Source organism: Anarhichas minor, unplaced genomic scaffold (assembly GCF_050575085.1).
Source record: "Anarhichas minor isolate MPS153535 unplaced genomic scaffold, ASM5057508v1 ptg000062l, whole genome shotgun sequence".
In the NCBI taxonomy this organism is placed as follows: Eukaryota; Metazoa; Chordata; class Actinopteri; order Perciformes; family Anarhichadidae; genus Anarhichas; species Anarhichas minor.
The window spans coordinates 8,492,394-8,517,500 of NW_027466508.1; the positions used below are offsets into that span (position 1 = coordinate 8,492,394).

The 25,107-nt window shown below is 43.2% G+C and overlaps 1 protein-coding gene across 1 annotated transcript in view; it reads left to right on the forward strand.

Moving 5' to 3' along the window:
- The window catches only part of LOC142933696 (protein diaphanous homolog 3-like), a 152,860-nt gene that overhangs the window by 57,639 nt on the left and 70,114 nt on the right, over nt 1-25,107 (forward strand). Inside the window, exons 19-25 of the mRNA XM_076077896.1 lie at nt 4,035-4,130; nt 5,720-5,814; nt 7,368-7,469; nt 9,978-10,217; nt 13,284-13,413; nt 20,059-20,183; nt 24,000-24,164. Of these exons, the coding sequence (XP_075934011.1) occupies nt 4,035-4,130; nt 5,720-5,814; nt 7,368-7,469; nt 9,978-10,217; nt 13,284-13,413; nt 20,059-20,183; nt 24,000-24,164 (953 nt within the window). The remainder of the gene's footprint in view (nt 1-4,034; nt 4,131-5,719; nt 5,815-7,367; nt 7,470-9,977; nt 10,218-13,283; nt 13,414-20,058; nt 20,184-23,999; nt 24,165-25,107) is intronic.

Genomic DNA, 25,107 nt, shown 5'->3' on the forward strand with positions numbered 1-25,107 from the left:
CCCTCTCAACCCCCCCCCCCCCCCCCCCCCCCCATGCGCTCGTGTAGAGACGATGGGATCACCACAACATGCCATAAATAATATAGTCTCATCAAGAGAAAAGTCAGCAGAGAGTGTGATATCTCCTCAGGAAGTCGGATTGTTGGACAAATATTGGATGAAGTGACGGGCCAAATAAACACACACAAGCACTGTCTGTCTCTTGCCTCTCTCACTCACAGTGCTGTCAAGTCCTTACTCGCATAATAACTTCTTAGATTGTAGTATCAGTTATTGAGCATATGGTTGTTTTTCATTTGATATCAGTGTTAGGATTTTGTGTGTGTGTCCAAAAAAAAGGAAGGCAGTTCCAGTAAGGCATTTTTACTGATTAGGAATCCATCCTAATAAGATGAAATGCTGGTGTGAGTGTGGGCTGGGGAGTAGGAGGAGGAGATTTTTTGGGGGGGTGGGGGGGTATTTGAGGTGTTACTTGCTTGTCTCTGAGGCCTGCCTGTCATGTACAGCATCAGTCATGCTCTTTCACAGCAGTTTTATTTCATCCACCATTCCCTTTAGTGCTTTGAAGGCACAATTCACTGATACTGCCTTGTGGGAAGTGCTGCTGTTTTGTGGGGGGGGGGGGGAGGGCAATGTTACACACATTGCCATAATTTTGTCAAGCGGCAGAGATCGGATCAAAACCAGTCGGTAGGATTATTTCGCGTGAGAGGATAACTCTTTAACATTTCTAGCTTTGTGTCCTCATCTCACTCCGCAACTAAAAGTCCCTTTTCTTTTCCCGAGAAAAGCGTAAGGCGTCTCCAGGACTCCTCAATTTACTTTTGGTTCAACAAAAGACACGATCACAAATTTACATATTTATTTATGCATAGTGCAGAAAACGTTTTCCCCGTTACCCCCAGTGCATAAAGAAAACTGAGACCGTCCTTCATTGCTCCTTTTTTTTTTTGTCGTCCTTCTCCCTCCTCAACTTGAAAGTGCTCAGGCTAGCGCTGTGTTTGCCGTGGCAGAGCGGAGCAGGCCTTTCAACTGAGACTATTGACTCGGTGTCTGTGTGTGTCTCTAATGCGGAGTCCCGCCTTTTCCTTTTCTTGCTGTTAACTGTGGTATTAGTCAATGGCTCCGTTTGTAACTCACATCTTGTTTGTCCTTGCCTGCTCTTTGATTTTTTTTTTAAACTGGTACAACTTTGTTTTAAATTCCCATCAGTGTGTCATCTTATCACACGAATGAACGTTGAAATCGCCATCATCGCATACCTACGCCGTGTCCCGGGCGTCTTCCATACTTTTTCTTGACCGGTGTGATGCGCCGCGGACTCCCCACTGCGCTGCTCTCGCGAGTATGTTCTTATCATCCCCACTTCCTGGGTGATAGCGCAATCTGATAACGACAACAGTCGCCGCTCCGTCTGATTGATTAACCAGTGACCTCTGACCCCCTGCGGGACATTTTAATTGGCTGATGTATAATGAGCAGGCTTCCCTGAAGAAGAGCTGTTTTTAAGGCCAGAGAGATTGGGGGGTGACGCTGGAAGGGGGCGATCCAATTAGCTGATTTAACTGATAACACCTGAGGCAGCTCTGTGAGTGTGTGTGTGTGTGTGTGTGTGTGTGTGTGTGTGTGTGCGCTCAATATTCTATCTTATCACTATCCCCTGTACGATAGAGATGGATGCAGCCCTCACAGTATTATGCGAGAATGATTCATGGATTATACGACCCAGCCAAGTATGTTTATACGCACTGCAACAAGGTGGTTAATGCTCCACCGCCGTGCGCTTTTTTGTGTGTGCTCTGTGTTTGAGAGAGAGAGAGAGAGAGAGAGAGAGAGAGAGTCGGTGTGTGTTGGTGGAATAAATGAGATTCTGCGAAGCTATAAGTTATGATGAGTAGATCAATACGACATCTTAATGCAGTAAGCAGGGGGCTTTTCGAGTGGCCGGCTCCTTATATTGCATCGTAATACCCAATAACATCAAATGCAAGATTACTTTCCCGTAAGACTACTTGAGTCATTTATGCACATAAATAGTGACAACTTTACTTTTTTTTTTTTTTTCGCGATTTCCTTTATGCCTTATTATTGAACATGGTTTGCTTTATTTTTTTCTGTACTCTTGAGCATGTGCTGATGTGCACTCAATATACTTCAGAGAACAGTAAAGTGCCTTGCATCATCTCTTGTTGAACTTGTTTACGCAGGTAGGTGGAGGGCTGTAGAAAATACAAGGGCTACTATTGTATCGGCACAAGATGCAAAGGGACTGCATCCAAGATATTGCTTTTATTGCTGCGTTGTGTGCATTGTTTTTATAAGCATTAGCCCAAATTTCTGCCTGACATCTTTGCAAACATTTATATTCGGACTAGGGCTGCAACAACAACAACAAAACAAGTTGTTATTGATGAATCCAACGGTTGCTTTCGAGATTAATAGTTGAATTGTTTGAGACTGCCCATCACAGTTTCCCCAAAGGTCACATATTCAATTTTCTTGTCATATCCAAAACCCTAAAATATTACATTTACCATCATTTATGACATTGATATTTTTAAGTAAAACTGATAATTGAAATATCAAAATAATTGCTATAGCCCGGCTGATTTATCGACTTATCATTTCAGATCTTGACCAATGTTGAAAATATGCCATGCATGTCTGTGTGTTATGTGTTTCTAATTATGGACCAAGACGGATTGTAGATTTTAAGTAAAATTACTTTTTATATGTTCAGGTAATCTGCCTTTTTCTTCAATTCCTGTGTGATCGAGTTGTTTCTTACTTTTAGACCTCGTTAATCATCCTGACTAACTAGTTTCTCCAGCGCGTTTGCTCTTCCTTCGCTCGAGTCTCTCTGTGTTTCACGCTGCAGTGGGCACGGGTGCAGTCTTGTGAAAATGTATTCTCATCTCTTCATTCTCTCTTCTCTTCCCTTTTTCCCCAATCGTACACATTTCCCGTTGTCCTCCTTGTTTGTTCTTTTTCCTGTCTTCCCCCCTCTCTCGCGCCCCGATAGACTGTGAGGAGAGTGTACCGACCGAGGAGCCACGTAAGTTCAAGGATAGCTCGGTGTGTGGCCGCTTTTCTGCGCCTGGTGGTCTGTGCTGTGGGTGTGCGTGCTTGCGGACATGCTAACAATCTTTTCTGTGGGAGCTCCCAGCATACCTCTTTAATTTTTAATTAGATACAGGATCCCTGAAAGAAAACCCAAGCCCATGTGGAACAGTAGAAATACCTTTCCTGTGGATTAACCCCTCTCCTCGCCTCTCCTCTCACCATACACACCCTAATTACAGCACCAGACAATTACCCAGCATACTCCTGGGATGCACATTTTGTTCTCTTAATCTGGTGTCTTAAATAATTAAAACCAACCATGAACTCCGTGGCTCAAGAGAGTTGTGTATGTGCATATCTGTGTGTCTTATTGTTTTGTTTGTTTGTTATGCAGACCTCTCCTATCTACCAATAGCACACGAACCCACCCACCTGGCTCCATGTGACCCAGAACAGATTTACCTTCACCTATAACCTGATTACTTTATGTGCAGCATTGAGTTTATGGAAGCGCCATGGCTCACCCATACTTTACTCTGTCAGTGGTGTGATCACAGCACTTTCCCATAATCCCTTTCTCCATGCTTCTCTAGCGGCTAGGCATTCTGTCATGGCAGACTGTGTCATTAATCATTTAGAGAAATATGTAAACACACAAACAAAGAAGAAAAAAAAAAACGGAAATCATGTTTGAGGTTGAATTCAAATATTTGATCGTCTTTAAAATGAGGACATTATTTAACTCGATAAATAAATGAAAAGCAACTGGACAGTTCCCACATTCCAGTCACTGTCGCCCCTTCTTCGTGTTGTACCTGAACTCTGGGGAAAAATATGTAAATCTCATAATCTGACTTTATCCAAATCTGTGTGTGTCATACATATGTCAGCAATATACAGTAAGTGCATGCGTTTGTGTAAATATTCCCTTCATGTGTTTAATAATTATTCACGGTTTCTGTCTTCATCAGCCAAAAAAGAAGAGGAGGATCTGGAGGATAAGAAATCCATAAAGAAGAGAATTAAAGAGCTCAAGGTGCTCGATCCCAAGATTGCACAGAATCTTTGTGAGTATTCGTTTCCTTTCTGCCCACTCCTCCCTCCAAACACGTCCACGGCACAGTGTACTGGGCATGTCCTTCGTCATCACTATACACTCACTTTTTCGCTATTCTTAAATCACCTCCCGTATCTCTTTATTATGTGTTCTTTTCATGTTATAAAGTAACCCCCAATGGAGAATTTTGGCAGGGAGTGAGTTTCACCGTTGCTTCGTTGCTACAACAGCTAAAACAAGACAACACCTGGCCATTGCTACCTGCGACTAATGCCTTCTATAACCGGGCTAATTATCAACGTTAACCATCCATTGAGGAAAGAATAAGCAGGAGGAGGAAAAATATGCTCACACACACACACACACACACACACACACTATGTCTTAAAGTGACCATTTTAAAAGCACCCAGCAGTAATGGGGATCCAGCTGATCTCTTAAGCACTCCCAGATTGTAGCACCTCATTGGCTTTTATCAAGGGGAGCTGTGACCTTTGTTTCATGTATTAAAAGAAAATGGGACTAATCAGCCCAGTAACAGTGATAAATCACGCTGCGGAAATTATACAGCAGAAACGAGGAGAGTGAAAAGAATGAAAAGGAGAATAGGTGCTTTATGTGTTCCACCATAGGAGGTAAAGAGTCTGAAAGCTTTGATTTGAGGCTGAGTACTGTATGTGGGGTTTTAATGCCGGTGCAAATGCATTCCATGTAAACGAGTTAGAATTAGATTTTAGCACGAACAGGTACACGGCTCATTTATTTCACATTTGGACATATGTTAAGAGGAGGAGAGAGACGAGTCGGATCTCCACTGAATGAATGCAGTCAGTTGGTTTTTATCTTGCATTGTTTGATGACTGGCTACCCAGACTGTGCCCAAAGACACATCATTAATTGTTTGCAACAAATGCACTTTAATGGTCTGTAAGGTCTAATTAACTCAAATTTTATGTTCAAATTTTCGCAGGATATTTAAATCCTTTTTGTTTTGGGGGGAAAAAAAATCAGTTTTTCATCATTTATTTTGGAGAGTTATTCCTGGTTCTGCTTTCTATCGTGTCAATATGATGTCCGTAACTCTCTTCACACCACACGCTCTCAAATACAAAACTGTAAAGCTACAGGCTGGGATATTATATTATGCTCTGATCAACACAGTATTTACCTTTAGATATCCCCAATACCCTTCAGAGTTCTGCATCAGATGGTACCACTGGCTCGACTAATGACTTATCCTGACGAGGCATTTGCCATTCAGTCCCTAGTGGAAGCACGTGCTTGATGAGCTCATGCTTGCTCAACCACTTTGTATAAAACAAATGTCTGGCTGACTTATGTACTGCTGTATATTTCTCTTGATTTCTCTTTTGGTTCCTACTTCCTGTCCTTCATGTCTCCTTGAGCTGTTCTTTTTTTATTTCACACCATTCTTTGTTTTGTTTATTAATTCATGTTTAATTATGTTGTTCTTTTTTGTTTCCTGTTGTTGGTTAGGATGGCATTGCAATAATAATACCTGTAATTGCGGGTGAATTATTATTATTTTTTTTCAATTTCCCACAGCATTTGCTGCATTTCCTGTTTGTTTCTTTTCAGCCATCTTCCTGGGTTCCTTCCGTATGCCTTATCAGGAGATCTGTCGGATGATAGTGGAGGTGGATGAGGAGCAACTCACTGAACCTATGATCCAGGTACGCCAAGTTTCCGCATAAAGTTGTAAAAATGTATTAGTCTCTGGGGACTGCCCACCTGAGAAAATATGTAAATAAAAAGAAAGAAGAAGAAGAATAACAAGTATGTAAAACAGATTAAAAGCCAATTTGTGGAAACACGTTTTAGATTAGAGTTTCTACGAGATGACATTGCTTGCCTGATTTCGAATAGAAGGCTGTTACAGATGTTTTGAGCCCTGGAAGCAAATGACCTCACAACCCACCGTCTCAAGTGACCCAACTGGTCAGCAGACCTTAGCCTACTAAGAGGAGTGTAAGGACAGAGAAAGTCAACAGTGTAGGACGGGTCACACAAGCCATGAAACTTTCGAATCATTTCCGAGGGATACAGGGAGCCGGTGCAGGGAGGCTAGACAGGGGAAAGGTGCTCGTGTTTTTTAAGTTGCGTCAGTACAAGCTGAAGGCTGTCCATTGACCTGCTGGGTAGTCCAGCAAATAAGGAATTACAGAAGTCTAAATGACTGGAATAAGTATACTATAAGCATATGGTCTAGATTTGTCACCAAAAATGTAAAAAAAAAAAAAAGTGAATGGCTTAGAATCTTTGCACCAGATGTTGAGGAAATTGATTAATGCATTTTGGGGTTTTAGATGAATTAACTGTGATCGGCCGAGGGTGGGCGAGTTGAAACAAATGCACCAAAACAAAACCTGAATTAATTTGATCAATAATTGTTCATTACAACACGCAAATAATGAATTGTCATTAAGGCAAATTCCATTAAATGCGAGTAATAAAAGTGGCAATATTTGTTTTGACTCCAGGCATAGGGAAACAGATTTTCAACCCAATCTGAATGCATCAGACCAACATATGTATCTCATGGTGGCAGTATTTGTTGAGATGGCTGTTAAATTCAGAGAAGGCGATGCAATCAACATGGCTTAAATCATTTAACATGTATTCCTTTTGGCTGTCTATAAAAAACAATCCCTTTCAATTGTCTCTATAAGTATAAACCGCCCCAAGTCTTCTGTTTGATAATAAAATAAATTGTATTGCTGTAACTTTTGTTTTTACTGAAACTCATCAACGGGGCTGACAGTCACCAAAAACGCACAGCCAATAGAACCAGCAGTAGGTTCGATTCCCAAACAAGCCCAGAGCAAAGAGTGCTAGTCCTGAGGCTCTTTCTAAATGACATTCAAAGAAAAACACCACATTGCTCTGAACGCATGGACTGAGGGAAACCACATAGCTGTTGAGAGCCAGATACAGCCCATCCCCCGAAGGCAAACGGCTTCATTTTCGGTCACTTTCAATCAGTACATTTTGGTACATGGTAAAGAAGTCGAGGAGGATATAACGCCACACCAACTACTAACAATATAATAAAGTGTGTTGGACATCATCACACCACCACCATCACAAGGCTATATTTAACGAAATGCATGCTTGTTTGCTTTTTTTTTTTTCCTGCTCTTTCCTCCATTTTGCTTCTCACTTCGTTCCTTCCTCTCTCTCTCTCTCTCTCTCTCTCTCTCTCTCTCTCTCTCTCTCTCCTTTCTAGAACCTTGTGAATCACCTACCGGAGCAGGAGCAGCTGAATGCCTTGGCCAAGTATAAAAATGAGTACGCAAGTTTGTCAGAGCCTGAGCAGTTTGGGATTGTGGTGAGTGCACGCACGCACACACACACACACATATGAAAGTGTCAACTCTCCACCAGATGGTCATAGCACCAACAATATGTAAATGTCTGTCACAAAAAAAAAAAACATTTCTTCATGTTGTAGTTTCTTTGTTGTTTGGGGACCTCTGATGTTAATCTTGTATCTGTCCATTAAGTTGAAAGTCAGTGTACTATGAATAAAAGTGGTTTAGCAGATCATAGTTATGCATCCACCGTTTTATAAAATTGGTTTATTACTGTATTAATAACATAGAAATGTAAATTGTCTTGTATTTGCGTCACATCTCTCCCTTTCTTTCTCTTTCCTACGAACAGGCGCACACAAACGGAGCACTTTCTTATGAATATCCTTAATCCTGGGCTCTTTAAAATTCGATCTTTTTAAGCCCTAAGAGGAACGACAGGACACCTGTAGACTTCGGCACTAATTTATGCACATTAAAGAGCAGCACTGCTGTCTAATTATGTCTGCATCGGTTTCTTAAAGACTTTTCAAAGGAGGTTTATTCAGAATTATTCATGAGTGTCGAGCTGTTTGTGTATTTTGTAGTTTCTGCCTAGCGACCAAGTTACTGACAAAACATAGATTAAGCCTCTTCTTTTTGCCCAGTGCACCCACCTGTTTTGTAAACACCCATGAAAGGGAATCTTATCACTGACTGAAAATATAGGGACTGACCGGTGATTGGGAGGGAGGGGGGTGGGGGGGGTGAAAAATAGAGCGTGCTCAGCTGTTGTGTACGGTTCATCAGGGAGGCATAGAACAAAGAAGAGCCTGTTTATATAATAGTGTTTCGCTTCTGTGCCTGCGTGGGCCCAAGGAGGCCTGTGTGCTTTCACCCATCAGAAAAGCTCAGGTTCAAAGGGAATTTTTAATTTACCATTGTGCAAACACATGCATTTTATCAGTCGTTCGCCACGCTCATGCTGGATTTCAACTTTCCGTTGAGCATAGTAGTGTTCAGTAGGAATAGATCTGATTGCGTTGTTGACGTTCCTGCAGTTCTTCCACTGGACACGAGGCAAATGTAGTCGCCGTTTTGTGCAGCTGCTTTGGCAAATGACTAAGTTAAGTGTTTTCTTCGTGAACATTTCTGTGTGAAGTCAAAAAGCAATTTTATAACCATGCATTCTCATGTGATTAAAGCATATCCTAATCTATTTCACACTCGTCAACTTTATGCATTACAGTAGCTGTTATTGCCGGTATGTCAGTTATGGTTTGATGACTTATGAACTTCATTTCAATCCCTAAAATCGAAGGAATCACACTGTTTAACAGCGCGCGCATCCTGCTGGCTCAACTGTCGTCACAGACCTTGTGAGTGGCACGACTTTGAATTAAAGTCTTTCATCTAGGATTGAAATTGTTTTGACGTGCCACAGAGACATGCTTTTCAAGTTGCCCAAATATTTAAACACATTAATTTTCCGTCTCTTCGGTGCATAATTTCACTTTTCACACTCTTGACAGCATGCGATAACTCTACAGTTTATCAACAGGACTGTCTTTTCCTCCTCAGCATCCTACCGCCTCATTGTATTCTGACTCTGCAATGCACCAGACGTTCTATATATTCTATAGCTTCTTCTATATAGTACATTTTTGTTACGTTAGAGCCCGTCCGTCGCCGTCCCCCCCGTTTCCATTGGACTGCTGAAGGCAGCATTATCAACACAACAGCTGAACACATTCCCTCTGAAGACCCTCTCTAGCTTTCTTCCTTCTTCCTCTGATTATTTTCTATCTCCTACAATGTCCATATCACATAATTTATCCCATCTCTGGGCTCCATTTCAGCACCATGGTTCCTAAAAACCTCGCTGCTTCTTAATTTTGTCCTATTCTTCTCGTGCCGCGCTTCCTCTCTTTCCTTTCCTCTCATACAAACACACACACACACACACACATGCAGGCTCTCTCGCTCACCGACTGAAATAGTCATTTGATAACATTACAGTAGCTATAATTAAACCCTTGATGGAGGACATCAAACCGCATAGCCAGCTGTTGTGTGAAACAGACAATTGGAACCTGCGCCCCTCCCCTCTGCCCTGCACACATACACAATCACTGTTGTGGCCAGGCCCTGGGCCCAATGCAATATTTTCCAATTTCCTCTAATTGTGTGAGAGTGGTAATCCAAGGCAGCCTATTGTATATTCCACCCCCTCCGCCTCCTGCCCTATATGGACACTAACTCCACAATTAACTTACCGGACCAGGGTCCCAAATCAAATCAGTGCCAGCATCTATTACTACTGCCTAGCAACACTTTCCAGCATGCCGGTTGCATAAATGTCCTTTAAATTAGATCGGCTGAACGTGAGACTGTGCCAAAAGTGTGATTGTAGTTATTTTAAGTTTGACTATGTGCTGTGACATAAGTTTCTTCACTCCGGCTTTGTTCCTCCACGGCTTATTTCAACGCTCACATCACTCCCCCCCCCCCCCCCCCCCCCCTCCATCTCTGTTCCCTTCTTCCAGATGAGCAGTGTGAAGCGGCTGCGTCCTCGCCTCAGCCACATCCTCTTCCGGCTGCAGTTCGAGGAGCAGTTGAACAACCTGCGTCCAGACATCCTGGCTGTAAAAGCCGCTTGCGATGAGGTCAGGAAGAGCCGTTCCTTCGGCCGCTTGCTGGAGCTGGTGCTGCTGCTGGGCAATTACATGAACGCCGGCTCTCGAAACGCCCAGTCGTACGGCTTCGACCTCAGTTCCCTCTGCAAGGTGAGGGAGGGGGGGGGTTGAAACGCTGACCGTACCGTCAAATGTCCACATACAACTGTGTAGCCCTGAATCCCTCCAGTGGTAGGAGTTCAACATGAGTGATGCATGTTTTAAGAAAATAAAAAAACTTTTTAGATAGATTTCACACAGCTGTGTTTGTAGTTGCACTATAGTAGCAGCGATATAAAGTGAGCATAAAAACCAGATAGATTTTTCTTTGTGAAGGAAGCAGGCCAGATTCTTCTCATTCTCATGTTTGTTAACGTTCTTGTGCATATTGTAATGGGAAAATATGTCATAGTCTCATGTGAAGGTTTAAAGAATGTAAGTCCTAAAAGAGCAGACACCAAACTGTAGTTTCAGTAGATTACTTTAATTAGTTTAGTATCCAGGTGTCTTGTTATCTGTTATCATTGTGCACTGTTTCTTTCTTCTTCGTAAGACAGAGACACAGAGAGGCCTTGATTAACAGAGATCCTCTGTTTGAAATACTTTTGACTTCCTTTGCTGACGCGTTATCTGAAGTTGTAAAGGCGTAAACCTTTGCATGCAGATATGATGTGTGAGGGTAAAGAATGTCTATTCTGTCTCTGCAATGGTCATTTTAACAATGTCACAGTGGCTTCAAAGGAAGCATCTGTTGTGAGTTTAAACTGATTATTGTAAGGCAAACTGTGAACAAAGGGATTTGCAAACAGGAGATAAAGCATCTTCCTGACTGTCTTAAATGATCAAGTATACTAAGGCTCGAAGGATGACCTGCCTTTAACTGTGTTCTTTGTGTATTCTTGTTAGCTAAAGCAGATAACAGGAAGCTGTCTGAGTATAAATGTCCATGCATTGTGAGTGTTAGGCAGAGCACTCATACAGATGACTGCAATGTGTCTGTGAGACTGTTCTCTTTGCTTGCAAGCAAATAAATTGACTTTACAAACCTTGATCGTTCATCAAAACTCTGTTTTACTTTATATTGATAGAAAACCTCAACTTTCTTCTCCCGACTAGTCATAAGAAATATTCCACAACAATATCTATTCTTGTGTGGCCGCATGTTTCACAGAGATTCTCAGCCTCTATGTATATACGTGTTAGTGTTTTTTTCTTCTCTTTTTTTATGTCACCTTGGCTTCGATTAGACATTATGTTTGAAACTCTCTCATTGAAATGTACACCATCAGCCCGACAAGATGGCCTTTTCCTCTCTATCGGCTGGCATCTATCAAAGCAGCAGAACCCAGGGGGTTCTTCATTCTCATTCTCCTGCTCTGAATAGATAACCGAGGCAACGGCCAGCATCCCTTTGAAAGTCTTTGCACCCGGCCCGACTACCCGTGCCCTGTGGGTCAGCGACGTAGCAAATAGCTACACCTTTTTGATTTTAAATGGCACGAGGACAGAACAGTGAGCTTCCCTGTTTGATAGTGGTGCTGTGAGCAGAGTGTAATCCTGAAGTATAGAGGCTCATCCAGTGGTTACATTACAGCTGCTGGCACACTCACTGCAGTTTCCACAGTAACAACCACCGCAGCCATTCATCACTGCCACCCCTCTGCCCTGTTAGACTCGGGGAGCCTATTCTCATATGAACACCAGCGCATGTGCGTACACAAACATGGATTTCACACGTTCTATGATGGATTGGTTTTCATTAGCGTCATCATTTGTCAATTAATTTAAGTCTATGAAGGAATATGTTTTGCGTTCATCACATTTGTAACGCCGCATGTCTATTTGCTTATCTTCATGCCGGTGCGTTGTGCGACCGAGGCGTACGTCGATGTCAGAGGCAGGATATACGGAGGAAGACATCACCTTTGTGCCTGCCCCAGAGTTTGACAACTTAATTCCATGGCACACTCGACGGCACGGGGAAATTGCATCCAGACCAACTGGGGGAAAAGCTAAATGTTTACATTGTCAACAATGATTACCATCTGTCTAAATTCGGAGAGGGACCTTTTGTGAGCGAGCACTTGAAGCTTTTGATAAAAAAAAAAAATTGGCAAAACAGAAATGAAAAGGGAGATGAGAATGTTTGATTAGAGGAGATAATACAAACATGATTAAACCCAGCAGGGCTGAGTACACTGCTGTCTACCAATAGATCACCTAGAGAGATACACAGCAACGCACTCCACGGGAGGGATGTTTGGTGGGGATACTGAAAGACATCTTGGAATTAGACTGTAAAAGGAGTGATGATTGAAATTTATCAGGGAAAGTGAAATATTGTTGCGTGTGGTGGGGAAACATAGCTTGTTTCTTCTGATTACTTGTTTGTACCCCGTCTGCTACAGCATAGATGTAGTAAATCACTTGTCCCATGTTCTCCTTGTTAGTGAAAAATAAAAATCAGAAATCAAATATATTTTTTGCTTTCATGATTGCGCCCCTAGTTTTGCATTAATTTGACGGCGACCTAATTTCGACACAGCCAATGAAATCTTGCATAAAGCAGTGATGTCAGTGTTCTTTAATGGGCAGAGCAGACGGTTACACTGAGCTGGACAGCAGCATGCTGCACAGCACAAGAGCCACAAACTTTGAATAGCAATCCACATTAGCTTTCCTTTGACAGTCTCCTACCTTATCTGATCTATCTACTGCACATCTATATCTATCTGACCGCTCAGCTGCAGCACATTAAACTGCGTGAAAACGTGCCTACAAATGTCACTTCGGTCCAGGTAGAGGCCGGTAGAGTCCTTGCTCTTCAATACCAACATCAACACGCTGTCTGCGTTGTTTACTTGGTCTCTTGTTCCCACCGGCGCTCTGGCAGCCTGCCAGCTGCCGTCGATGAAACCCAGACACGACACACCCCTCCTCTACCTATACGGTTATGGGTTAGCCTGGGACATTTTGAATGACAAGGGAAGTCCAAGGTACTACGTAGTGCCAAATATGCAATTAGCCTGTCCCCAATCAGAGCTTTCTTTTTATTGCCCGGTCTTTAGAATCTATTGGCAAATGACGTTAGACTGAAGGAACTGAAATGAAATGCATCTTTTTACTACCGTAGGTCTTCGTGTGTAACGTTGTGTGTGTGTGTATCTTTTACGACAGCTAAAGGACACTAAGTCAGCGGACCAAAAGACCACGTTGCTCCATTTCCTGGCGCAAGTATGTGAGGAGGAATTTCCAGATGTGATCAAGTTTGTTGAAGACCTGGAGCACGTGGACCGATCTAGCAGAGGTACTGTTGATTATTACCCATACGCACCAACATCCACACGTGCACGAACGGTTTTGGTACATTTCTTAGGTCAGATTTGCTGCACCAAGGTACTACGCATCTTTTATTGTGACTCTCTTTAACCATGCAGGGATTACTACTCTAATTACAGGCAACAACCGCGCTGCTTCTTGTTCATTTTAACACCGCATCTACCTCCTACGTTTTCTGGGGTGAAATCCCGGCGTGATTATTGCTGTTATTTTGGTAAATGCTGGTTTCAACTCAAGTTCGCCCAGTGCACTGGCCTTGTATCCACTGCCTGTCAAATCAACATCCCTGGCGATGTTTACCCGCAGAGCTTCGTCTTATAAAGGCTAAATTAGTAATAAAGTAATAATGAGCTAACAATAAACATACAAACGAGACACTTTTTCCCTCTCTGTTTTGTTTTTTAAATGAAATGAGAAAAGCCTGTCGCTTATGTCGTCTTCTGTTCAACATGTTGTTTAGGCAACCGCCAGCATGCTGTTAAAAACTGAATAATATTTTAGATATTTAGAAAGGACGCTTGGGCTTCTCGTTTGATGGCGGCCATTCAGCGGTATCGCCTGCCATTAAACAATAGTGATGGTGTGGACAATTGCGGTGTTTAAGGATGGGAAAGGTGAGCCTAATGAAAAAATAATGAGCTGTGTGGGCTGTCCAGTTATACAAACTACTGACATATCACTTGTTAACATTGCGTCTTATCAAACCAGTTAACTATAACCCGTTGAGGTTTACCTGAGAGACTGGGCTCAAGATCACTGCGCAGTGGTAACGTCCAGCATGACGAGGAGAAAACATTATATTCTAGTAACACACATTTTAAACAATTAGAATTTGTTTTTCATATTTGCTTGTTGTGACAGTATTTGAGCAGTTATCAGAGATGTGGTTCACAGAGCTTAATGCACAAACAGTCAGCGTTCTTACCCAGACAGAAATGGAGCATCCTTCTTCTCTATCCCGTTGTTCCACTCTGAGCTTTACCCTTACCTTTCTACTTCTGTGCCTCCCTGGGGATTATTCTGAGATTAGATGCTTGTTGATTCTGTAAACATGCATTGTACTTTCCCAGTTTAGCATTTGATCTATGCTACACTCTGCTCATCTGCACGGCTGTTTGATACTTGCATTAATCTTTCTGCTGTAGCACGTTTACAAGAGTTATGGCTTCATTTTTCAAGAGAATACTTCAGGTCGCGCCGACTGCTCAGATGAAGAGCAATTGCCTGTTTGAATGTAGTTTAAGATCCCGCGTTGCCTTGACGCAAATCGATCTTTTTCGATTTAACGCGTGGGGGTGCACACACACACACACACAAAAACGATGACACGCTGCTGTGAGTTTTGTCCGGTGTATCCAGAGTATGGTAAAGGTCACAGGGAAGCAGGGACAGACTGGGCGGTCAGAGGAGACTCGGCCATGCTCTTTGTTCAGTAGTGAGTGCTAGTCTGTGGACAGTGTGTGTGTGTGTGTGTGTGTGTGTGTGTGTGTGTGTGTGTGTGTGTAACTATAAGTGCGGCCTTACTATAAGTGTAACTGTCACAGCATGCGTCTTGTTGCTCGAAAGGCGATTTTACCCACTGCTCCACTCGCAGCAGGAGGGGAAAGGAGCGAGGAGGAGAAAACAGAGTAAGGATGAAATGTGTGACTTCATTGTTTGGACTCTTGCTCGCAAGGACCCCTCCAGGTTTTGTCCGGGCTTTAGTGATCTGCGGATAACAATGCTCCTGTTGAGTGTTTCATTTTTTTTTTCTCCGACTGTGCTGCGTGGCTACAAGCCCTTGGCCGAGACTCATAAGCACAAGGGCGAGATCAATGGAAAGCACAGTCCTTGGATCTCTCTTCAAGCTTTGTCCACCTCGTGGGCCTCGAGCCCAGCATATATTTGCATCCATAGAGATGTGTTCTTTCCCCCATCACTGTCTTTCTCTCCGTGTGTCGGTACCATTATGAGAGGCATGCACCAAGTGTCTCATCTCCCCGTATCTAGTATTCAGACACACAAATTGCATTTCGTTTTTTTTGCAAACCATGCTCTTGAGTGGCTTCTTTTTCATCAGGCCTGACAGCCGTTCGGGAGGCCTGAAGACACACTAAAAGGCTGTGTTACATTCATAGGCGCATACCAAAGAGCTTACTTGAGCACGGAACACGGTTTGGATAGAGGCAGCAGTAATGATTTGCGCTTCTAGTTTGCAAAAAGCCGCCGTCTTTTGACTGTCTGTGTGTAACGCTGCCTTCGTTTCCCCCCCCTTTGTCAGTCACGTCTCTCATGGAAGCAAAACTGCATCTTAGTTCAGGGTCCCCTTTGTGTCTGTCTGCTTCCTTCTGCCCCTCTCTCTTCTTTTCAGCACTACAGTCATTATTTCCCCTGACATGGGGAAGCGTCCCTTGTGTGCTGCTTCTCCCTCTCATGTTCTATGTTTCTGTTTATGTCTGTCAATATCTCTCTGTCTCGATCCGTCTGCATTTCTTCTCTTATGTGTCTGTGTTTTTTTTTGGTCTCTCAATCTTCTTCCCCCTTTTCTCTCCTGTTCCTATTTCCTTTGCAACACACACACGCACGCGCACGCACGCGCGAAATCAGACAAACACGGAGACATATTAATGTGCTCAATCAGGCTACTCTGCAGCTCGTAGATCTACCTCTATCTTTAAATATTACCTCTCGGCAGGAAAATTGACTTGGAAAGCTACGCGCAATGCTAAACAGACCTGTCTGCAATACATTTTGTTTCACCAACACGGGAGAGCTATTTAGGTTCAGCTTCTGTTTCGAGGCTGGTGGTCCCGAGGAGTCATCACGGAGGATTCAACGATATTGAGGTGTTGCTTTAATATGCGGCTCGAGCTCCGTTTTGCCACATGTGGCCTGAGTGATGAGCCTCGGGTTGAAAGCGCACTGCAACTTGCAATTCGGTGACCTTCATGCTCTTTTAGTATGTGCGTACTGTAGTAGGCGCTCAGCACGGGGAGAGTGTGCGCCGGGATTTCTTGCATTACGAGCCCCCAGTACCCAGCCTCTGGCACCATCAGTCTAGTCACACTTGTCAGGCTTTGGCCTCAGGAGGCAGATCTGCATTTCTTTTTCCAGTCTCTTAATTTCCATACATCAGAGGATGATGCATAGTGGAGCTCCGTGTGTGGCGGGACTGTTTGCGAGCACGGTTGTGTGCTCCACTCGGTCTCCTTTATAGCACAGCAGGTTGGCAGGGTGATAAAAGGATGTCAATGGGGGGGATTTGACCTCTACAAATATTCCAATTCTTCTTCTTCTAGAACATCTGTCTGCAAACCCTCCAGACCACAGAGGCATTCAGGCCCCACTGCTAATACCATCAGTCATGCTTTAACATGCAGAGAGAGAAGGCAGGAGCCGGGTGGCCAGACGGAACAAAGAAGACCTGGAACCACCCTTTCATGTTTTGTCTCCAGCTCTGCTTGTCACCGTGCCACAGAGCAATTTTTTTCCCGCAATTCCTAAGTTGTCCGTGACAGATGTGTGTTTATACTGACACATCTGTTTTCAAACACATTTCTGTGTGTTAAACAAAACATTCCAGCTGTTACACTCCTGATCAGTCCCAGGCAGATTTTCACCTGAAGCATGTTGTCACCTGTGTAACAGGTAGAGCTGTAACTCTGTAGTAGGGGGACCAAGGATCTGGTCCCGGCTCCCCTCAGCACGATTCAGTAATGAATGTGCAATAACACCCCGAACCCAACAGTTGTCGGAATAGATGTATTCTATTATCCTAACGAAACAACATAAATAAAAGAAAATGTCTCTGTTTAACAGTATAATATGGGCTTTTCCTCAGAGAACCACATTCAATACAAAAGGAGAATATAAATGAAATAAAATTTGTCTTGCACCTCTCAGACTAACTCTCACCGGCGAGATACAAATAATCTATTACCCCTTTAGCAATATCCCGTAACAGAACTGAATACGTGCCTAGCACTTGGACACTGCAAACCCCACATAAAAAGAAAATAAAGAAAGAAAAGCCCTCAATAAAAAAAAAAAAAAGAAATAGAAGTTTTACTCCATTACATTACATTACTGTCATTTAGCAGACGCTTTTAACCAAAGCGACTTACGATAAGTGTATTCAACATAGGTATTCAAGAGAACTACTAGTCACCAGAAGTCATAAGTGCATCTCCTTTTTTAAACAAGCATCTAAGAGCATAAACCAGAGCCAACGTACAGTGCAGAAACTAACTAATACGAATACAATAAGTGCAACAAACTAATACGAATACAATACGTGGTGAGTGGAAGGCTCAGGGTAGTACTTCTTGAAGAGGTGAGTTTTCAGCCTGCGCCGAAAGATGGGCAGCGACTCTGCTGTCTTCACGTCAGTGGGGAGTTCATTCCACCGCTGAGGGGCCAGAACAGAAAACAGCCGCGACCGGGTCGATCGGCCGCAGGGACCTCTGAGCGACGGGGCAACGCGTCGCCCCGAGGCAGCAGAGCGAAGTGGTCGGGCGGGGGTGTAGGGCTTGACCATGTTCTGGAGATGCATAGAGATGGATCAGGAATCTGCTCCACTCGTATACAGCAGAGGCTCCATTCACCGCCGCATCAACACAATCCCCTCTCTCCTCTTCAAACATGAGCTTTTTCTTAGATGGCTTAGACCATGCATGATGCTCCGATATTGAAGTGGAATCAAATAATGTCTTTTTAATGTCCTTCATCACTTATTCTCAGGTTTTGGACACACCTGCATGTCTTTTCTTGGTCACATGCCTCTCCACCTGGGGGAGCCTCATTAAACAAAAAGCTTGCGACTTGGATTGAGAAGCCAAGAAGAGGAGATCTCTCTCTGTCTCGCTCTCTGTCTCGCCTTCCCTTGCTCTTTTCTCAGTCATTAACACTGGGCTCTAATCATTTCTATTAACAGACTGCCTGTCTGGCCTCCTCACACTTCTGCACGCTGCCCACACCTCATTCAGCAGATTTAGGTTGCTTGGTAATGCAAAAGGCTTTCACCAAAAAACGGAGACAATTATTGAGATGGAAATCTCAACTGAGTGTCTACGAAATTGTATTTTCGTAAACACTTTGATCCGTCGCACTAATCATATTGGGCATTGGTCAGATGTATGACAATCATTGACTATGTAGTCAAAGATGTATAGTGTTTTACGAGTGTAGCATATATGCGGATTGTGACTGTTCTTGCCCTGCTGTTAGTAGTCTGCATATATACTGTATGGATCCAGTAGAGGTGAATTGCAACCTTCAAGTCTTTGGAGCAGGTGGCTACATTGCACCTTCAAGTGTATTGCGCCTGATGTGTCTCTTTTGCTTTCATTGTTCCTAAAATACACGCCTACTGAAACAGGTTCCTGGCCAAGTGATTTCTTAACAAACGCATGTAACCAGTCTGTGAATACTGCCCGGATTCAGACATCATTGGTCACTCATAATGTGTGCTGTGACATTTCCAGTGCCTTCAACACGTGAAATTTAAAAATAGGACTTTGAGGACAAAGTAAAGCATACAATGAGTAGAAAGGACTAACGTCAGTATTTGTCGGGTACAGACTATGGTGATTGCTATATGAGCAAGTCTTTGTTAGTGCAGTGGGTTTGGTCTTCTCTCTCAATCATGAGTTGATGGAAAGTGCTACCTGCCATTTCCTCTCAGCCAGCGGAGTGACTGTGCGCTATGTACATTGAAGTGCTCACCCTCACCGGCTGTTACAAGACTCAGACTCCATTCCTTTTTCTCAAAGAGAAAGTGTACAGTTTCAGCTGCTGCAGACTCATTTAATACAAATATCTGTGTGTTTGTGAATCCAAGGCAGTTTGTTCCCCATCAGTAAATGGGTTTTATGCCTATGAATTCAGTGAGAAGCTTAGCTACGTTGAAGTTCTCTCTCTCTCTCTCTCTCTCTCTCTCTCTCTCTCTCTCTCTCTCTCCTTTTTTCCCCTCCTTTTTCGTAAAGCATGTATTAGGATCAAGGGACATTTGAAACTACTTAAAAATAAGCAGCTTATGCCTTTTTGTCAAACAGGGTCTAATCAGGGTAATTTAAGCCATATGCTATATTCAGTGACTAGCTTAAAGTGTCAGCCGTGACCAACTTAACAGAAAGTTAGGCTCAGTGTTCCCCTGCTCTCCCACCTGCATGATCCATGCACCTGTTGACAGGACTAAAGACAAAGGACGAAGGGCGGTCCATTTGTGTTACTGAAAACAACGGGCATTTACATTCACTACATTGCATTCTGGTATGGATTTAATTGTTTGCGACGTACCCATGAGCATATAAGAGGCAAACGGAATAATAAAAAGCAGTGTATTGAATGTGCCTTCACTTTTTTCCTCAGTCATTGTTTATTCCCATGGTGTTCCTGGCACAGTGTGAACTCACAGTAACCATGCTTTGCTACTGAGCCGGCGCCTCGCTCTTTTTTTTCTCGTTTTTCTTTTGTGTACGTTGTTTTTCCTTTAGAGCCTCAGAATAGTAATGCATTTGATTGTACCTGTAATTAAGTTGTACTCTCTCTGCTTTTTGTCTTCACATTTCCTTGGCACGTGGGTGTGTTTCTGTCTGTCTGTGTGTGTGTGTTGATGTATGTGGGCGTGCGTCAGTGTCTGCAGAGAATCTGGAAAAGAGCCTCAGGCAGATGGAGAGGCAGCTGCTGCAGCTGGAGAGAGACCTGGAGACTTTCTCCTCCCCCGATGACCCCAACGACATGTTCTTCACTAAAATGGCTATATCCTTTGCACACGCGTGCGTTCACTCGCACGCTTTTCAATAATGCCCCTAACTGGTATGTTTTAATTTAACACTGTGCTGCTGCATCGGCTGCAGGGCAAGTTTTTATGTGTTAAAGGTCGTATTGATTACACTTTTATACATATGAATAATTAAAAAGGAAATACATCCACAGCTCAAAACTAAACGAGTGGTATGAGGGAAAGAGCTCTGACGTCTTGAACACACTACCTTTACCTTTTACATGATGAAATTCTCAGGCTGTGTTCCTTTAGTTGCCGTCACCTTCAAACTGGATTCCCTCCAAGACATTTTGTACTAAACTTTTTAAAAGTGACTCTACCCCTCTTCCCCCAAACGGAAAACTCATTTGGATCCCCCGACTAAAATATGCTGTTGAAACGCAAAAGAAATGGGAGACAAGGACAGTCCTCCCACCCTCAGTCCTATATACACTCCAATATTTTTTCCACAGTCGATGATATGTACCAGTCATAAGTGGCGTCCCGTTCCATAATCAGGTTTTAGTACCAGTACCCCTCTCAGCTCTCTTCTTTGAAGGATACTTTACACTGACGGCAACCTCACAATGAAGAGGAGAGGGAGAATCGGGACAGTGCCTCCTACGTCTTTCTGTCACTCTCTTTCCCTTTCACAGCGTCAGTGCTGTTTGTTCCTGGAGACAAGTTTAATTAGATTCAATTGTCAGTTTATGATAATTAAACAAAAGCAGAAATTTACTAAAACACATAAATATGCAGGTTCCCTTTATTGTTTCTCTGCCCTCTTCAGCTCCACTTGTTGACGGCTGTCCATATCTGTCTGGCAGCAGTGTTAATTATTCACTGTACGTCGAGGTAGTTCCAGTGGATCAGGTTGACAGCCGCGTCTCAGACCAGGTGTGTTCAATAATACACCCTGTACCGAGCCTCCTTCATGTAGTTTTGATCGATAAGCCTTGGGGCTGAGGCACTGATGGCTTGTGCTGCAGTAGTTAGGAGAGAACTTGAGTGCAACACGGAAAAGTTCACTGAGAATGGATTTGACAGCGCTGTCTTTCACAACCTTGATTTGCTATTCTAGGTGCCGTGCAAAAAAAAAAGTCTAATTTTAGCAACTCTGATCAAAAACTCCATCGAATGTGAAAGTGAAATCAGGAATCTAACGGTGAGCCTCTAATGAGAACACTTGAGCGTCGAGGCTCTAATTTTAAGCCATAGAGACCAAACGTCTGCTCCACGCACACGCTCATCGGGTCTTATGTTTGATCCAAATGTAGCAGCTTAGGCTGCTCAGATGTCATATTTACCCCGAGGCCGTCCATATGAGAACCTCACACTCGATGCCGAGCTCATATTTTTGGAATTTGAATTCCCCCCCCCCCCCACGCATTAAACGGAAACCTGTCGTCAACTTTAGTTGACAGCAGAACCAATACAGTTTTATTGGTAGCCTTGATAATATTCACTTCCTGCACCTACAACCTGGAAAGTCCTTAAAGCAACATAGGTGCATCCTTGAATTAACTTGATTACATTATACAGTATTTTTATTTCATTACAAGCATTATATATCATTTTACAGTTTCATTTGTAATTAGTTTGTTGCACTGAATGCTTTTTATAAAAAACAAAACAGCAATGTTTCAAACTCTAATCATGAACCCGATTACTTTATTCACCTATAACTGTGTCTGCTATTCAATTTTGGCAAGCCGTGTTTGGATAATCAAGCTCTTTAAAGTGAACCATTTTCCTATCATCCCACATTAGAGAATACCGAGCATTACCCAGTCAAATCTTTGAAGATTTCCAGCCATGCAGGTCATAAGATATTCAAAAGTACTAGATCAAAGGCAAAGAGATTAGCTCTTTTATTCTTGAAGTTCTTGAAGTTCCACTGCTCATCCTGAAGAAGCATCTTTAAAGATGATGCGGCTTCACCTGCAGCTGAAGTATGCTGGCGACGGTCATTATTCCAACGAACAAAATCTACAGTCCCCAGCTAAACGTGAGAAACCCGGTGTGTCACATTGGTGACATTGAAAATCCCATTATCACTTAATGCGTCCACTTGAGTATGCAGTTAGTGGTACTGGTCAAGTGTTGCTCTTCTGAGCTGAGCTTGGGAAGGTGGACAGGAGAGGTAAAAAATAGGAGTAATGAGCAAATGAAGAATGGGAGAGGAAAGTATGATGGAATAGATGGAGGGGGAAAAGAGTAAAGGATCAGCAAGAAAGCAAGATTGAACAGAAATTCTGGAGAATGAGCTGCAGTGGACCACTGATTCCTCTGGAGTAGGGGACGACTTTAGGAGAGCGGGAACAGGAGGAGGAGAAATATTCTCCGCCCCACGATACTTATCAACCACGGCTCTCGGCTATTTATTCTTCTCTCCCTCTCTGGCTTTCCATCGCCTGCTCAGGCTTTCCTCATGCCTCTTTCCAGCAGCTCCTGGCTTGGAAGGATATTACTGACAAGTCAATCTGGGAGCAGTGCCTATTGAGCAGCATTTACCCAGCTGTGAATAGGTAGTCCCAGCCACAGCCAGATTCAACTGAGGCCAGACGTCAAATAGGTCCATCAATTGAGCCGTAATGAAGAGGCGCAATAGGAGCCAGAGAGGCTGCCTACATAATTGTGATACCCCACACACACGCGCACACACACACACACACAGACACTTTTGCTTCTTATCTGCCATGAGACAAGGTTGTTGGGGTCATGAGGAAGACTGTTGGTGAAGGAGACTTTTTCTTTTTTCATAGATTTGTACAGAAAGTTACCCAGACTTTTTAAAAGAAGCAGATTCAAACTGATTCCAACCCAGATTTTATTCTGTCATGCATCAAATGCTTTGATTTTTACTAAACAGGATCACTATGTGAAAAGCTCTGGATAGGCTTTTAGAAAATAAAACTCCAAAAAACTAATAATATATATGTATGAAGTTATTTTTTGAAGAGCAAATCCAATGCGTGCTATAGAGCAATTATTGTGTGTGTTATTATTATGCCCTGCTTGTAGGCAGGATGTGTATTAGTGCTCTCCAGTTCCCACTCTCTTTGCTCCGACACCGACACCTCTCCGGTGTTGTTGACACAACCGTAACCTCTGTGTCCTCATCCACACATGTACCAACATAGCAGAGCTGCCCTTCGCTTTCCCAGGTTTACCCAGGAGGACCTTTTGATGCCCTGCCATGCTCGTCAGTTGACTATCGGTCTTAAAATGAGTTATTTTTTGCTGCAGTTGATCTCTGTGTGTGTTGTAGGATATATCCATGTCTGTGAGGACCAGGTCTTGACACTATTCTTGGGATAATTTGAGGTGCAAGGACATGTAATTGCTCCACAGTGGCAGAGAGCGTTGAAGTTAAAACAGTTCGAACCTTGAGTGCAGTAAAATCTGGTCTCCTTTTTTTTTTTCAGAGTGGAATGTTTTCATATCTGTTTTTGGGGATTTCTGTTAATATATTTGCATTTAATATTTTGCATGTCAAATTAACCAACTCGCATTGCCGGCAGCCAGCCATGAGTCACAGATGCTGTAGGCTGCACAGGGGTCAGAGCAGTGAACTCGCTGTAGTAGTAACCTGACTGAGCTCCTAAGGCCAACAACACAGTTCACCACTGACGATCTGTTTTCCAGCCTCAAATCCTTACGGTGACTAATGTGAATGCATTCGCGGGTTTTTTTTGGTTTTTTTCACACTTCCTGTAATGCTGTCAGATATGGGAGAGGTATACTTAGTGCCATGTAATTAACACCTGTCGTGCGATCGATGTGTCGGAGACCTTGACAATGGCCCTCACAGCTTCAGCAAGGTTGCCAGGGAGCAGTACGGCAAGCTGGTGATAATGCACAGCAACATGGAGACGCTGTATCACAACATGCTCGAGTACTTTGCCGTTGATCCCAAGAAGACCTCTGTGGAGGAGCTGTTCACCGATCTCAGCAACTTCCGTGCCATGTTCGCCGTGAGTATACCGCACCGTCTAACCCGTCACTGTAAAGGTTGACATTTGATTGACATTCGGTGGCCGAGGCTTGTTTGAGTTGGTTCCCAGTGGGATTGGCAGTGCCTCGATATGTTTTGCATTGCAGGAGGTATTCGATTACATTTTGACATAAAAATAGAAGGATAATTTCTGCACCTTTTAATCACATGTTGCAGAGGTGTGTTTACTGAAATTGTGACACATACTGTAGATACATTAAGCAACTACAGCTGTTCAACTGAAAGGTCTTCGAGTGCCAATTCATGTGGACTGGTGTTCCATTAAGCCTTTATATAAGGCATAATTAACAATTATTTTGAGTTTTCCGGTGTATATTTATCCTGTGAAAATATAAGCCTGCTTCACTGCATCTGTATTTATGAACAGCGCTGACGTCGGCAAACCTCAAACGGCATTATCAAGTCGGTTTTCAAACTTTCACTCCTTTTTATTTTTCCGGCCGCATCAAGACAGAACCTCAACTTCTCTTTTTGCCAACCTCACATCAACGTCCTGTGGTATTAAGCAAGGCAGAACAGTGGCAGTCCTGTGTAGTCCAGCCTCACCCCGACATTTATGTCATCGCTGAGCTCTGTGGCCTTATCAGTGCGGCGCTGCTGTGGAGCTGTGGAGACCCACTGTGTTTAATCAGCAGGATTAGTGGCACAGGCCACTGGGTGCGACAGATAATAGTAGCTAATTAGCCTACTAAAGTCCCTGCCCTACCCTCAACTTAACATCTACCTCACACGCACAGATGGATTTCACACCTCTTTGCCTTTTTTTCCTGCACAGTCATTAGTTATGCCTTAGATTTTCTTGTACTCCAAAGCTTTGTCGATACACTTGTGTATTTTGCATCTGATGTAGACATTTCATGTGTACTGTACACAATGTACAAGTCTGACCGTTTTTAAACAGG